The sequence below is a fragment of the Sceloporus occidentalis genome, unplaced genomic scaffold, assembly GCF_023333645.1.
Source record: "Sceloporus occidentalis isolate IW3139 unplaced genomic scaffold, rSceOcc1.0.p SCAF_72, whole genome shotgun sequence".
NCBI lineage: Eukaryota > Metazoa > Chordata > Lepidosauria > Squamata > Phrynosomatidae > Sceloporus > Sceloporus occidentalis.
In genome coordinates this window covers 2,774,587-2,789,389 of record NW_028317052.1, presented here as the reverse complement: position 1 = coordinate 2,789,389, position 14,803 = coordinate 2,774,587, and the positions used below count along the sequence as shown (strand labels likewise).

At 43.3% G+C, this 14,803-nt stretch overlaps 1 protein-coding gene across 2 annotated transcripts in view; it reads left to right on the top strand.

Annotated features, from left to right (window-relative positions):
• LOC149286091 (serine/threonine-protein kinase TAO1-B) overlaps positions 1-14,803 on the top strand; it is a 29,383-nt gene that overhangs the window by 3,932 nt on the left and 10,648 nt on the right. For both annotated transcript variants that reach the window (XM_089494360.1, XM_089494359.1), the window contains exons 3-9: positions 3,703-3,804; positions 3,933-3,978; positions 4,092-4,188; positions 5,170-5,283; positions 5,683-5,774; positions 7,299-7,392; positions 9,192-9,273. In XM_089494360.1, the coding sequence (XP_089350486.1) occupies positions 3,703-3,804; positions 3,933-3,978; positions 4,092-4,188; positions 5,170-5,283; positions 5,683-5,774; positions 7,299-7,392; positions 9,192-9,273 (627 nt within the window). The remainder of the gene's footprint in view (positions 1-3,702; positions 3,805-3,932; positions 3,979-4,091; positions 4,189-5,169; positions 5,284-5,682; positions 5,775-7,298; positions 7,393-9,191; positions 9,274-14,803) is intronic.

The window sequence follows — 14,803 nt, the reverse complement described above, 5'->3', positions numbered from 1 at the left end:
GGTTCCTCCAAATGGGCATAAGATGTATGGGTTCTCAAGTAACTGCACAGGGTTAAACTAGTGCTGGCATGTAGTTGTGAAAATGAAACACCCAACACAAGGATGTTGTAGTTTTGTGTTTGTGTGTATATATATATATATATATATATAATTTTGTAATGTGTGTGTGTAGTAGTGTGTGGTACTAAAGAAATGTGTAGTCCGTAGAGGCAAATCTGAAACATTTGAACCCTGGATAGCTTGTATCTTCTGAAATATTTTAGAAGGAATGGCTACTTGGCTCCTGGGATTTCTTCAGCCTTAAAAGTCTGTGTGTATATTTTAGATGATTAGAATTACGAGTGACTATTTCCCTAGAGCGGGCAGAAGTTTCCCAGTGCAATTTTCGAAGGCCTTAGTCCTGTGAGATTGTAAATGAGAAGTAATCATTCTACGAACGTTACATTTCTATTTATAAGTTATCTTTCCCTAGGGTTTCAGACTTTAACCATAGATCAGTCTTTCCAGCCTTTAAACACTAGTGTTTCCATTTACCATTTACATTATTGTTATAAATTGCTGTTTGAGTTACACGTGTTCTTTTAAGGCAAAGATTACTGTATGTGTTCCATACTGTCATCTTTTTTTTTTTTTTTTTATCCCACCACAAAAAAGGTTAAATATATGTGGTGTTGGTACTCATTCACTTCATAGGCCCTTATGAAATATGCAAAATAATAGTAGATACATGCTGAAGTATGTGGTTGTAAAATGGCTGATTTGATTAAAAAAATACTTTTTCTCCCATAGTCATCATAGGCATAATCATTCTTGCCTGCCTGTGTACCCTCTGCTTGACATCGTTTGGTGAAGCAGATTTGCAATGTATGAATGTGTTCTTCTGCTGGTATTGGCTTTTAGATCAGTTCACTTAAGACATAAGTAAACTTATATTCTATTCAGTTATTTGGATGTATTATTTATTTTGTTCCCTGGCAAGAGTCTTGGGGAGAAACTGTTTGTTCTTTTAATAGAAGTGGAAAAACAGCATTAATATCATCTTTTGTGTTTAATCCTGGACCTTTCCTCCCCCTTTTTGTGCTTTAACTGGCCAGGAAGTAGTCTTTCAGCATTTTAGTTTGTATAAGAAATACAATAGTTAATTTTTAGTTATAAAAACAACTGTGATGCAAAGTTGCAAATCTGGGGTGATCACCGTGAAAATAATTTGAATGTTCCTTCTGATTGATCTCTATTTGGGCTGTTACGTTATTCTCTATACATGTTGCTTTTAGCCATCCACATGGGCCAAGAACAGGATTTGTGACCCGGACAGATTGTGTAACTTAGACCTTTTGGGCCCTGCCAGGTTCAGTGTCTAAAGTATTATGAGATGCTACAAGAATTTTTGCTCCTTGCAGTGTGCCCTCAAACCCATGTCAACCATTATAATTTGTGAGGACTCTTTTTTTTCTTCTAAAATAAAACATCTTGTATACATGCAGCTTGGATTATAAGTGAAATTAATTTAAATTAAGTGGTCATACCCCAGAGCACCTTAGTTACCCCAAGGTTTGTGTGGCTTCAGTTGGAATGGTGTATATATACCTGGTTTTCTGAATTAATTAATCTGATCTACATCACAAGTAGAGACAAACACATGTGTTTAACCTATTAACACACAAACAGTGATAATCTTTCATGTCTTTATTGAACACACTCATTAAACTAGGGCTGCAACTAACGATTATTTTAATAATCGATTAGTTGGCCGATTATTTTTTCGATTAATCGATTAATCGGATAAAAAAAAACAATATGCACATTTTTTGTTTATTTAAAATTTAATGAACTGGATGTTAAAAAACAACTTAAAATTTACATTAACATTCTTATTTTGTTATGATGTAATAAAAAAACAATATGTTCAAAGTACAAAAACCCAAACACAATATTTATGAAACAAAATAACCCCAAACATTCTGAAAAGAGGTGGACTATTACTGTTCAAGAAACTTTGCCCCAGCCCTGGCACTTTGCACCCAGCACTTTGCACCCAGCACTTTGCCCCACCCCTGGCACTTTGCACCCAGCCCTGGCACTTTGCACCCAGCACTTTGCCCCAGCCCTGGCACTTTGCACCCAGCACTTTGCACCCAGAACTTTGCACCCAGCCCTGGCACTTTGCACCCAGCCCTGGCACTTTGCACCCAGCACTTTGCCCTGGCACTTTGCACCCAGAACTTTGCCCCAGCCCTGGCACTTTGCACCCAGAACTTTGCACCCAGCCCTGGCACTTTGCACCCAGCACTTTGCACTGTGCCCCTGCACCCAGTCTCCAACTCTGCCCTGCACCCAGCCCTGCCCCCACACTCACGCCCTGCCCCCACACTCACGCCCTGCACCCACACTCACACCCTGCACCCACTCTGCCCTGCACCCACACTCACACCCTGCACCCACTCTGCCCTGCACCCAGTCTCCAACTCTGCCCTGCACCCAGTCTCCTGCCCTGCCCCCACACTCACACCCTGCCCTGCATCCCCACCCCCACTCTGCCCTGCACTCAGTCTCCTACCCTGGCCTGCCCCCCCACCCCCGCGAACCGCTCTGTGCGAACGGAGCCACTCGCACAGAGCGAACCGCTCTGTGCGAACGGAGCCACTCGCACAGAGCGAACCGCTCTGTGCGAACGGAGCCACTCGCACAGAGCGAACCGCTCTGTGCGAACGGAGCCACACGCAACTAAAAGAAGGCGGAGAGTGCAGCGGAAGCGGGGAACGCTCGCGGAGGTAAGTAAAAGGAGCCGAGTGCTCCAACAACGAATCGATCACTCGATTAATCGATAACGGAAATCGTCGACAACGATTTCCGTTATCGATTAATCGAGTGATCGATTCGTTGTTGGAGCACTCGGCTCCTTTAATCTCACCAGTCCACCAAACATTTTCCAAGTAGTGTTGTGGAGTGTCGAGGTGCTCTTTTGCAAACCTCATGCGAACAGCGATGTTAAATTGGAGAGCAGCGGCTTCCTCCGTAATGTCCTGCATTGGACTCCATGCCTGTTTAGTGTTTTGTGTATGTTATACTATCGAATGGAGATTTTAACCGGTTCCAATGATTCCTTTAAGCCCTTAGCTGTTACCCTAGGGTTCTTTTTCGCTTTATTGAGCATTCTGTGTTATGCCCACAGTATCATCTTGGCTGGGCATCCACTTCTAGGGAGAGTAGCCACAGTACTAAACCTTCTCAATTTATAAACAATTTGTCTAACGGTGGATTGACCAATATCAGCAGATGCTTCTTGAGAATAAAACAAACTCAAAATTTTAGTTTTTTAATGTTAAAGTAGCTCTACAATACACATCCAACCTTGTTTCATTAAGTGGACTGCAGATTTGCTCACTCCTGACTCCAATTGGCTTTTGTTGAAGTGATTAGCATAGGGTTCACATACATTTTCTAACTCACCCTGTGAATGTGTGATTGATGTATTCAAGACAAGAACAGTGCAACAAATTGTAGTTAAACATATTGTCTGTTCATTATTGTAACTATATATGAAGATCATATCATATTTTAAGACAAATTTATACGTGAATGCTAGTAATTTCAAAGTAGGTTCTCTTACTTTTTCTTGCCACTGTAGATATACATTGTGTCTTTGGTCTCCTCCTTTTGAATCATGGCATAATATATGTATCCTCTGTATATGCATTGCAGAAATGGCAAGACATCATCAAAGAAGTCAAGTTTCTTCAAAGGATACAACATCCTAACAGTATAGAGTACAAGGGCTGCTATCTGAGAGAGCACACAGCATGGGTAAGAGGCTTTTCTATCCAGATCCAGGGTTATATATACATTTTTGCTCGCAGTTGTAAATGATACGGTATCTGACAAAACGATTGTAGTTTTAAGATTTTCTCCTCGCCTCGTTTTCCTCTCTCCAGCTTGTGATGGAATATTGTCTAGGATCTGCATCTGACTTACTAGAAGGTAATTATTATTTATTATTATTATGACTTTACTGTTGTGCAAGAAGAAAAAAAAATATTTCTGACATAATGTTTTATGGATGTAACCGTGTTTTTTTTGTTTGATTCTCACAGTACACAAAAAACCGCTGCAAGAAATTGAAATAGCCGCTATCACTCATGGGGCTCTGCAGGGTCTAGCTTATTTGCATTCACATAACTTGATCCATAGGTACGTATATTGGTATGTGTGTACGTGGTTCCAAGTGTAAATTAGTATCCCTTTTTATATTACTGCTTCAAATGGCACATTTTAGACCCCCCCTTCTTGTTAGGATTGACCTTAATCTTTACACATAAGTACTCAGAATGGCATCTTGCTGGCTGCCTGTTAACTGTATAGAGTACCAGACTTGGAAATTATGTCCGTTTAGCAACAATAAATGTAGAAGTCATCAGTTTATCTCGAGATTACGTGATTGAAACGTTGAGAACTATTTCGTGACTAACGTAGCGCGACTTAAAGGGTGAACCTTTATAACTGATGGTGTTACGAGGCTTGTCTCCCTTCATGGCATCAATCAAAACAAAGGAATACAGTAATAAATGCTGATACCTGAAGCTGCTCTTCCTATCGTTTAGAGTTGTTTAATGTACAAAAACCTTCACAAAGCTGTATTAAAATATATATATTTTGCGTGAGTTCATTTTTCCCCCCAAAAAATATTTAAATCCACATTTGGCTATTTCATTTAGGGCCCAAAAACGGTTGATTTTTTTTTTTTTTATTGCTATGTATGCGAACATCATCCAAAATACACATTTTGTCCTTTACCGTTTCTAGCCAATACAGGAAATACGTTTATCTTATAACTTCCGTGTTCCTAGAACAATTTCCCTGTCCAAGTAGATGTTTAAGTAATACATTCATTCCGTAACCGTGTTTTAATCACACGCCGTAATATAGGTTTGTGACAAGTTTATAATCGTGCAGATTTTATATACACATAGACAAATATAATGGCCAGGTAAAATATTAATTAATTTATTGAGCCATTAAATTGAAATGCCTGCGCTCTGTTGACATTCATAACCGTGTAGGTTATAGGCTGTAATTTTCAAGGGTGCTGCCGGTCTCCGGTACTCCGATGAAAAAATTTTGATCCGAATGGTCTACTTTTTACTATTTGTAACAACATCATTTCCTCCTCAGAGATATCAAGGCGGGTAATATCCTTCTCACAGAACCAGGCCAGGTAAAACTTGCTGACTTTGGATCTGCTTCAATAGCTTCTCCTGCCAATTCCTTTGTGGGGACACCATATTGGTAAGAGAATTTATGCCATTTTATTTTATTATATTTTTATTTGCATTTCTTTCTTTTATCTCAATGTGACTCTGTGCACTTGGTATACTGTCCAGAGCCTGTATATTTCAACAGTTATCGCTAGTCTGTTTTGTATGCTTGTCTGCTACAGTCTGATAAGAGTGCTGAGCATCGTTCCACCGTAATATCTGCTCCTAGAATATGACCTCGCATATAAACCAGTGGCCTCCCAGCAACGACGAAAGACCAGAGAAAGAAGCGAGGACTGATCGAATTCTGTAAATGCAGACGTGTCGCTACTCTTCTTATGAATCAGTATTAGAATTCACAGTGTGTTTTTGTATTATATTTTGCCATGTCTGCATGTGTACCAACAGGTTACAAACTTCTTTGTTTTAGGATGGCCCCAGAAGTAATCTTAGCCATGGATGAAGGGCAGTATGATGGAAAAGTGGATGTATGGTCTCTGGGGATCACTTGCATTGAGCTTGGTAAGTCCCGACAATCTAGATAAATATTCAATAAAAGAGCAAGACAGACTGAATAAGGTAAACATTGATTGCAGAGCATGCTTAATGCCACCGCACAGAATGTGTACAGGGATAGAGGACTGATATCCCGGGACACATGCAGTTGGGTTTTATGGTTTTTAGTCCAGAATTTGAATGAGGACTCCAGACCCTTTTTCATGTTAAATGCATTTTGAAATTGATTTTGGATGGAGTTCAGTGTAATTTACCGCATGCAAATCAGTGCAGACATTCTTTAGTTATCAGATTTCCAAAATGAGCCGTCTGTCTCGTTTAAAGGGCCGGTTTAGTGTCCCAGACACTCCGAATGCATATTAAAGTTATTTTGTATTAAAAAAATAAAAGTACAACTTTTGGGAACTAGACTGTTGCTTTATTCATTATTTCCTCCTTTGGTTCTGTAAGTGGAATTGTTAGATTTTATATACGACTTGCTGTGTCCTGTTTACCCTGCGTACAGCACTGCAGAATATGATGGTAGTATAGAAAACTATACGTAATAATAATTATGCAGGGCTTCTTCCACACGCCTCAACTGATGGCCTTTTATAAACCAGAGTGCAGTTGGTGAGCGAAAATGTTTCTTCTCTCCTCCCGCTCACAGTTTTTAGTAAATATGGCTTTTTGGCCTCTGACATGATGCTTAAACAGAAACCGTTGTGATTCGGAGAACTCCAAATGCTTGCCGGTGTTGCCGGTGGTCCCTCCATAAGCACAGATGACGAACCAACCTGTTAACACACAATGTACAGTTCCAATAAACAGACATTCCCATAAACCGTTTTTAGCCGCTTTCCCTGGGTTATTCATGTGGTCATCTATGTTTCCTTACTCTGTTGGAATTGTTTCACTGAATTCCATCATGAAGTTTATTTTATTATTTTTTTGGACAAAAAAAAGAACAAATATCTTTTGGGTGACATTATCCAAAGATAATATTGTCCTCGTTTGATTAATGGCTCGCTGGCTGGGTTTCGGAGGTACTGGAATGTAGTGAGTTCATAATGGGAACAAAACCCTTGTTTGCTGAAGTTTCTGTATATTTTTTTTTTTAATACAAGGAACATGTTTTCTTCAGAATAAGCCTAGACTGTTTTCTCATTCCCTATGATGGCTTTATGTCGCTCCTTTTTACTTTTTTACAATTTAGATTTTGTGTTCAGTATCATCAATAACTGAAAAGTACACTGTGCAAACATGGATGAGATGTAATAGATATTCAAAACGTTCATCCAAGTGCCCTGTACATATTAACAACATCAATACCCACCCCGGTGTCCTTGTTTAGTTATGTAGTGATGGTTGGGAAATGTAAAGGAAGGATGAATGAGAATTTGTATGGATATCATAGCTAGCCACTCCCTATCGAGCATTCATGAACACGAGCTAAGCTACGGAAGTACCTGTGAATGTTTCTTAGTATTATAGGTAAAGCCATTAAACGGTTGATTTGTGTTCATTATTTGTTTTTACATTTTTATGCAGCTGAAAGGAAGCCTCCTTTATTTAATATGAATGCAATGAGTGCCTTATACCACATAGCGCAGAATGACTCCCCTACTCTTCAGTCTAACGAATGGTGAGTATGCCACATTATTAAACGTATATTTTTTTAAACGGCCCTCAATGCTGTTTATTCTGTAAGCCTTGCAATTCAACTTTATGCTAGTCGAATGCGATACCATTCAAAGAAAATGCTTTTCAAAAAGACAAAATATATAACCTGTTCCTGTCCTTTCTGACTTCAAAGAATTAGGATTTGGGATTGGCATTGATCTATTTAGTTCGATTAATGGCAAAAAAACTGCTATCGACATTTGAAACTTTGAGGCTGTAAATGAGTGTGAATTTAAAGTAAAAGGTTTAACGTGGTAAACGTCATTCATTGACCTGGAGCTCCTGCTTGTAGGATAGCGTTCATAAACTCAGATTATATTTATGTAGATTTTCTTTTGGCCTTTTTCATATATTTTATAAAGGGATCCTCAGTCCCTAATTTTGAATATTTTTTTAATGTATGATGGAGTTGAGTATGAATGGACTTCAGTGTATTTCACAACTAACAACCCTGTCTCTAACAAATTGGAGATAATTGGTGTCCGCACAGAAGGGAAATCCTATGGTTTCATAAAAATATGTTTTTTGTGTATATTTTCTTTAAATTGGTGTTAATCTGTGACGCACACGTGTTACCTTCCGTACACCATCTCGGAGATGAAATGTGCGATGTTTTATTTTCTTTGGTTCGGACTCGAGTTGCCACCCAGAGCCCTGTGAGGTTCATACGCTCCGCTGCCAGGCAGCCAGTCCCTTTCCTGGAAAGATGACTCGTTATAACACGCTGTCCGCAATACGAATACAGCCTTTAACAGCATGTTAACTATATGTTTCCTGACTGTGCAGAGCATTTAGGTATTTGGAACAACCTTTCTGATATGTCCAAACTAGATTACGCATTTTTTATTCTAATTAAATATAGGCTTAGTATACCGTCTTCTATGGTAACATAGCTTACCAGAAACGCACCTCCTTCCCTTTGTCTTCCACTGTCCCGGTTTGATATGGATTATTGAGAGGACAAAATAATGTAATAGTAAGAACGTTTGTGTTTTCAATCCTTGCATGTAGGGAAACATTTATGTCAGTCTGCATACAATTCTAAATTGCAACTGTATAAAGACTGATCACGGTAGAAAAAGAGAGTTTCTTATCCTCTAGAGTTTAAGCTCTCAGGGATATTATAAGGCGGTTTCCAGTAGTGATGCTGCCTAGTGAAAGATGTATACCTGTGTGTGTGTGTATGTATGTATGTATATATATGCGTGTGTGTGTGTGTGTATATATAGATATAGATAGATAGATATATGTGTATGTATATGAATAGATCAGACCTTCTCTGTGTGCGCGTGTCTATATGGCCATGAAACACAAATTCTTTTTTTGTAATTTTTTTTATATATCTGTCCCCTTGTTCTATTATCTGTCTTGATTGTTTGCACCACTTGTTGCACTCAACGCTATGATGCTTATCAGAAACCTTTCTCATTTGTGTTTATGAAAGAAAAAACATGTTTGATAGACAACTTAATCAATGCATGCTGTGCATTCATGCAAAATACATTTGGCAATGAGCAAAGAGAAGGTCCAGGCATTCTGTAAATGATGCCTAAAATGCTGCCTTCCCTAGTGGCTATTTGTAGAACTGCAAGTAAAAAAAAAAATTAGTTGTTGACCCAGATTCTTTGCATGCCCTTCCTTGATATACATGATATGGTATTTGCCGGTAGTAAAAACAGTTATACGGAAAATGCGATATTTTTTTCTTAAACATAATTGAGAATTTTCCCTTACGTGTTTTGGGGTTGTTTATTTTTCTAGGTCTGACTACTTCCGGAACTTTGTAGATTCATGTCTTCAGAAAATCCCTCAAGACAGGCCGACATCAGATGAACTGCTTAAGGTCAGTGTTACTAAAAAGGAAAATATAAATAACCTTTGTATGCGTGTTTTTTCTTTTTAAACTTCCTTTGTGAAATGCCTGAACATTCCAATCTTTACTGTTGGTAACCTTTTCTCAACTGCCTACGTTTATTTTAGCTTAATTGTTACAAAATTCCTATTTTCCCTCCTCCCTGCCAAAACCTAAAGTAGATAAAGGCATTTCATAAACCCACCTGTAACTTGTGGTTTTTGCTTGTCTATCAGAGTAATGGTTTTAAAGGTTTTGGTTTAAAACCAGAGAAGTACATTTCTTTATAAATCTGCGGCAGAACTGGCATATTTAGTTTCCTGTCCTGGTGTAATTTTCCCTTGCCACCTTTAACTAGAGAGGGTACAGTGGCGATAACCCCCTCTACCGGCTTTAACTTCCAATCCCACTGTTTTTATTTTAAGCCCCATTGAGAGGCCTTGAATATAGCATTGTACATAAAACTTCATTGTGGAATCTGTGATTATAACTATCAAAATGCAAAAAAACAGTCTTGTAATACCTTTTTTATTGGACTAACAGTATTTAAAATAATAGACGAGCTTTCGGGAGTCCTCCCTTTATCAAGTCAAAAGCATTTCTGACCAAGCAAGTGAAAAACACAGTTTAAAACTGACCAGTACATGTTCTGATACAGGGTTAAAACAGGGGTTAAAACAACAAGGTAGAGAATTTGCAGACAAAAAACTAAGAGGGTCATAAATAGTAAATAGTGGCATATACTGCACAGATAAGGCTAGGGGGGGAGCAGGGGTAAGCGTGTAGGAGAGAGAGAAGAAGAGAAAGAAAAGAAAAAAATAAACAAAACACACAGGTTATAGGAAGTTTTGATAGTGTGCCAAGAAGCTCAAATTTTTGGATTTTCCTAAAATATGACGTAAAGTCATGATTTTATGAAAGACACGGAGGCGAATATTGTGCTTAACCCTTTCTTTACTCCCATACAGCAGCAAAGAAAAACTACAACAGTGAATAGAAAAAACAAGTAGGAGTGTACATACAATAACCCCTCCCACATAACCTGCATCCCATAAAAGGTGACACACATCCCAAAATCCTCCTCTTTCTAGGCTGCGACGAAGACCGGATAACCCAAACCGGAACCAACAGGCAACATGAGCCAAACAGGAAACCGACTCCGTCGCCAAAACCACTCGCAGAACGCCGAAGGACAGGAGACTGGTCGCATCGAAGATCAACCACCACCACGTAGGGGAGGACTAAAAGGATGAACCTGAAACAGAAGACGAGGAAAAAACATGCGGACACGAGTTAGTGATTCAGTCAACAAAACAACCGCAGAGGCCAAAATATGCAGAACAACCATGAAAAAAGGCACAGAACAAAGACACAACAGCAGTCATATAAACAAATACATAGATACACAGTACAAGGAAAAAACAGCCCAACCGCAGCACGGAGGAAAAGAGAAACCTACCAGACCATAGCAACCTCCCAACCTGCCAAGAAAAACACACTGCAAAAAACCCACAACCACGGGGGGGAAAAGAAACGGGCAGGGAACAATATTCGCCTCCGTGTCTTTCATAAAATCATGACTTTACGTCATATTTTAGGAAAATCCAAAAATTTTAAGTCAAGACACGGAGGCTCATATTGTGCAAGTTCAAAGCTAGGGAACCCCGGAGGAAAAAACATGATCAATAGGCTTGAAATAAAAATCCCGAAAAGTGGATTCCCTGGACCAATCCGCCGCACGTAAAATATCCTCCAGGCGGCCCCCCAGAGCCAGGGATTTGGACGCCGCAGCACTCCTAGTAGAATGCGCCCCGAACTTGGAGACATCGACACCAGCAAGGGACATAACCCACTTGATCCAGCGAGACAAAATAGCTGACGTCACCGGAGAATGAGGGGACCGAAAAGAGAGAAACAGCTGAGGAGAAAGAGCAGAACGGAAAGCCAAAGTGCGCGCTTCATACTCCTGGAGACAAACCACAGGACACAGAGCAGCATTAGCCGGGAAGGCCGGATAAGTGACCGACATAATAGAGGTCTTAGTGCGACGCGAGATATCGAAACGCACCCCCTCAGGCACAAAGGAACGAGCGTCCCAGTCAAGAGCCCTAACATCAGAGACGCGTTTACACGAAATGAGACAGAACAACATAGCCAACTTAGCTGACAGTTGCCGCAAGGACAATTCAGAATTAGGGGGCCACGAGAGAAAGAAGCGAAGAACCAGAGACACATCCCAAGTAGAAGAATACTTGGGTCGAGGCGGCCGAGCAAACCGGATACCCTTAAGAAGACGGCAAATCAACGGATGCTTGCCCAGAGGGACCCCGTCAAACCCAACATGAGCCGCGGAAATCGCCGAACGATACAGGTTGACCGTCCTGTAAGCGCGACCCAACTCAAACAAAGAGGTAAGAAACAGAATAACAGAGGTTAGAGGAGCTGAAAAGGGATCCAGACCCCGTTCCAAGCACCAAGCAGACCAAGCTTGCCAGGCTGTACCATAAGACTTGTGGGTACCTGGAGCCCACGCTCCGGCCAGGAGCCGCTGAGCCGAGACCGAAAGGCTGGCGGACTGTCCGGATTCCCGGAGACCAAACAAGCCAGGAGAGAAAGACTGCCGTCTTGAATCAACGGGTGAGGAGCCCCTGAAGGGTCTAGAAGAAGAGGCCCGTGAGAACGGAGCAACCGCGGCACCTCTACCAGAAGGTCCAGGAGACTGGGGAACCAAGCCTGGGAGGGCCAAAAGGGAACCACGAGCACCAGAGAGACCTGTTGCCGGCGGACTTGAAGGAGCGTCCTGGGGATCATAGCGAACGGAGGAAAAGCGTAGTGCCGGCCTCCGGACCAATCCTGAAGAAAAGCGCCCACCGCCAGCGCGTCCGGATCCGGCCGCCAGCTGAAAAAGAGAGGGAGACGTGAATTCAACCGGGAAGCGAAAAGATCGATGCGGAGCGGACCCCAGAGCTCCATAATAGAGAACACCCCCCACTCCAGGGTCCAGTCGCTGGCGTCGGAGAGATAGCGCGAATTCCAATCCGCCACCACATTGGAAAGGCCGGGAATATACTCTGCCTGCAACGTGATGTTGCGCTCCAAGCAAAAGGACCATAGGTCCTTGGCCAAATCCGCCAGAATGGCTGACTGGGTGCCCCCCAGACAATTGATATAGCGCACTGCAGAGACATTGTCCATGCGCAGGCGGATGCAAGAATTGATGCGATCCTTGGAAAAACTCCGTATGGCAAACGAGCCCGCCAGAAGCTCCAGGCAATTGATGTGGAGACCCGTCTCCCTCCTGGACCAAGGACCGCCCGTGGAAATCTTGCCACATCTCGCGCCCCAACCGTGGAGGCTGGCGTCCGAATCGATTGACAGATCCGGGGCAGTGCCGAAAATCGCCTTGCCGTTCCAGGCGGACATGTTGGCCAACCACCAACGTAACTCCGCTGGAGAGGGGCCGGAAAGATTGCCTGGATGGAGGCTGCCAGGAGGCCGATAATGCGGGCTAAGTGGCGCAGCGAAACTGTCTGCAAACGTAGAACCCGCCGGATTTCCTTCTTGATGGAGTGGATCTTTGAGACTGGAAGACGAAGAACACTGCCCACGGAGTCCATGACGAAACCCAGGAACTCCAGTCTTCTGGACGGGATGAGGTGAGACTTGTCCTCGTTGATGAGGAAACCCAACTGTTGGACCAACTCCAGCGTCCACTGGGTGTGCAGGTGGAGGATCTCCCTGTCCTGAGCCATGAGAAGCATATCATCGAGATAAATAATCAGACGAACGCCCCGAGACCGTAGGAGCGCCACCACAGGCTTGAGTAGCTTGGTGAAGCACCAAGGAGCTGACGAAAGACCAAAAGGGAGACAAGTGAAACGCCAGGAGACATTGCGCCAATGAAAATGAAGGAGATTCCTGGAGTGCTCCGCCACGGGAACCGTGAGATAAGCGTCTTTGAGATCTATTTTGACCATCCAGTCGTGCGACAACAGGAGATCCCGAAGGAGATGGATGCCCTCCATCTTGAAGTGGCGGTAGCGAACATAACCGTTGAGGTGCCGGAGGTTGATAACCGGACGAAGGCCTCCACCTTTTTTGCGCACAAGGAAGATATTGCTGAGGAAGCCTGGGGTGTCCGGGGGAACCCGTTCTATGGCGTTCTTCTCGGCCAGGGAGAGTATCTCGGCATCTACCAGCTCCGCATCGAGTTGGGAGAAGTGGAAAGGCCTCGGAAGGGAAGACATCTGGGGAGACCCGACCAGCTCGATGACATAACCCCTGACCGTCCGTAGTACCCACGCGTCGGAAGTGACAGCTTGCCAGGCCTGTAAAAAATGGGTGAGTCTGCCCCCGACAGGATAACGGGAAAAATGGTGAGATAGAGAGGGACTTACCGGATGGACGGCGTGTAAGCTGGGATCCACGATGACCTCTGGAGCGCCACGAGCGTCCGCGTTGTGGGAAGAACGGCTGTCTGCCGGCGTCCTGAAACTGAGGTCGCTGAGAGTGGAATGGAGAATAGGAGCCTCGACTCGAGCGACCCGAGCCCGTGAAGGAGCGGCCGGACAGACGGCTCCTACCTCTGCCGGCCCTGGGGGAAACCCGAGGGTTAAAGACTTTCCTCATAGAGGATTGAGCCTTATCCAGAGCCGTGAAGGCCCCTACATAGCGCCCGAGGTCCTTAAAGGAATCCCCGAACAAGAGGCCCTGGGCCTCGCTACCCATCTCCGTGAGGGCCAAATTTGACAATTTTGGCTCAATCTTAAACAGAATGGCTTTACGCCGCTCAATAGAGAGGGAGGTATTCGTGTTGCCGGCAATGCATATCGCTCGCTGCATCCAGCCACGGAGAACCACAGGGTCTGGAGGGGAACCGGAGGCCACCCATTCTTCAATGATTTGGAACATCTTGGTCAAGGGACCGAAGATATCCAGCAGCTTATCTTGTGTGGCCCTAAGGGCTGATTCCAGGCCTTTACGGGGGTTCCACCCAGACTTAGCCAAAAACTGGACCATCTTGGGGTCAACAACAGGGGTATCACAGACCTTGCCCGGGATAATAGGTCGCGGGCATTCCGCGCGAAGTTTACTGCGCAAACTTTTGCTTAAGGGCTTACGCACCCTGGATTGCAAATAGCGGGCCACATGGTCCGAAGGAACCCACTCGGCAGAACGGGGGTGATGGAGTTCCTCAGGGTCGAAATATGGCTCACCAAATTGATCAAGGACTGCCGTGTCCTGAGTTTTTGTAAGGGGACCTGACTGCGAGGAGCTAGCCTGCGCAGCAACCTCAGAAGGTGGTGCAGAATCGTTAGTTAACTGCTCCTCCATACTGGAGTCAGATAAATCCCAAGCCTCCTCAACAGCTTCTGAGTCAGAGTCAGAAGAGCTAGAGGAAAGTGCCCTGGCACTCCTCCACTTCCTCGCCTGTTCTGCCCGGCGGGTAAGGGCTCTTTTGCGTTTGTGTGGAACGCTATCATGGATGGCAAAATCGTCATCTGTCTTAGAGGTTCTGGAG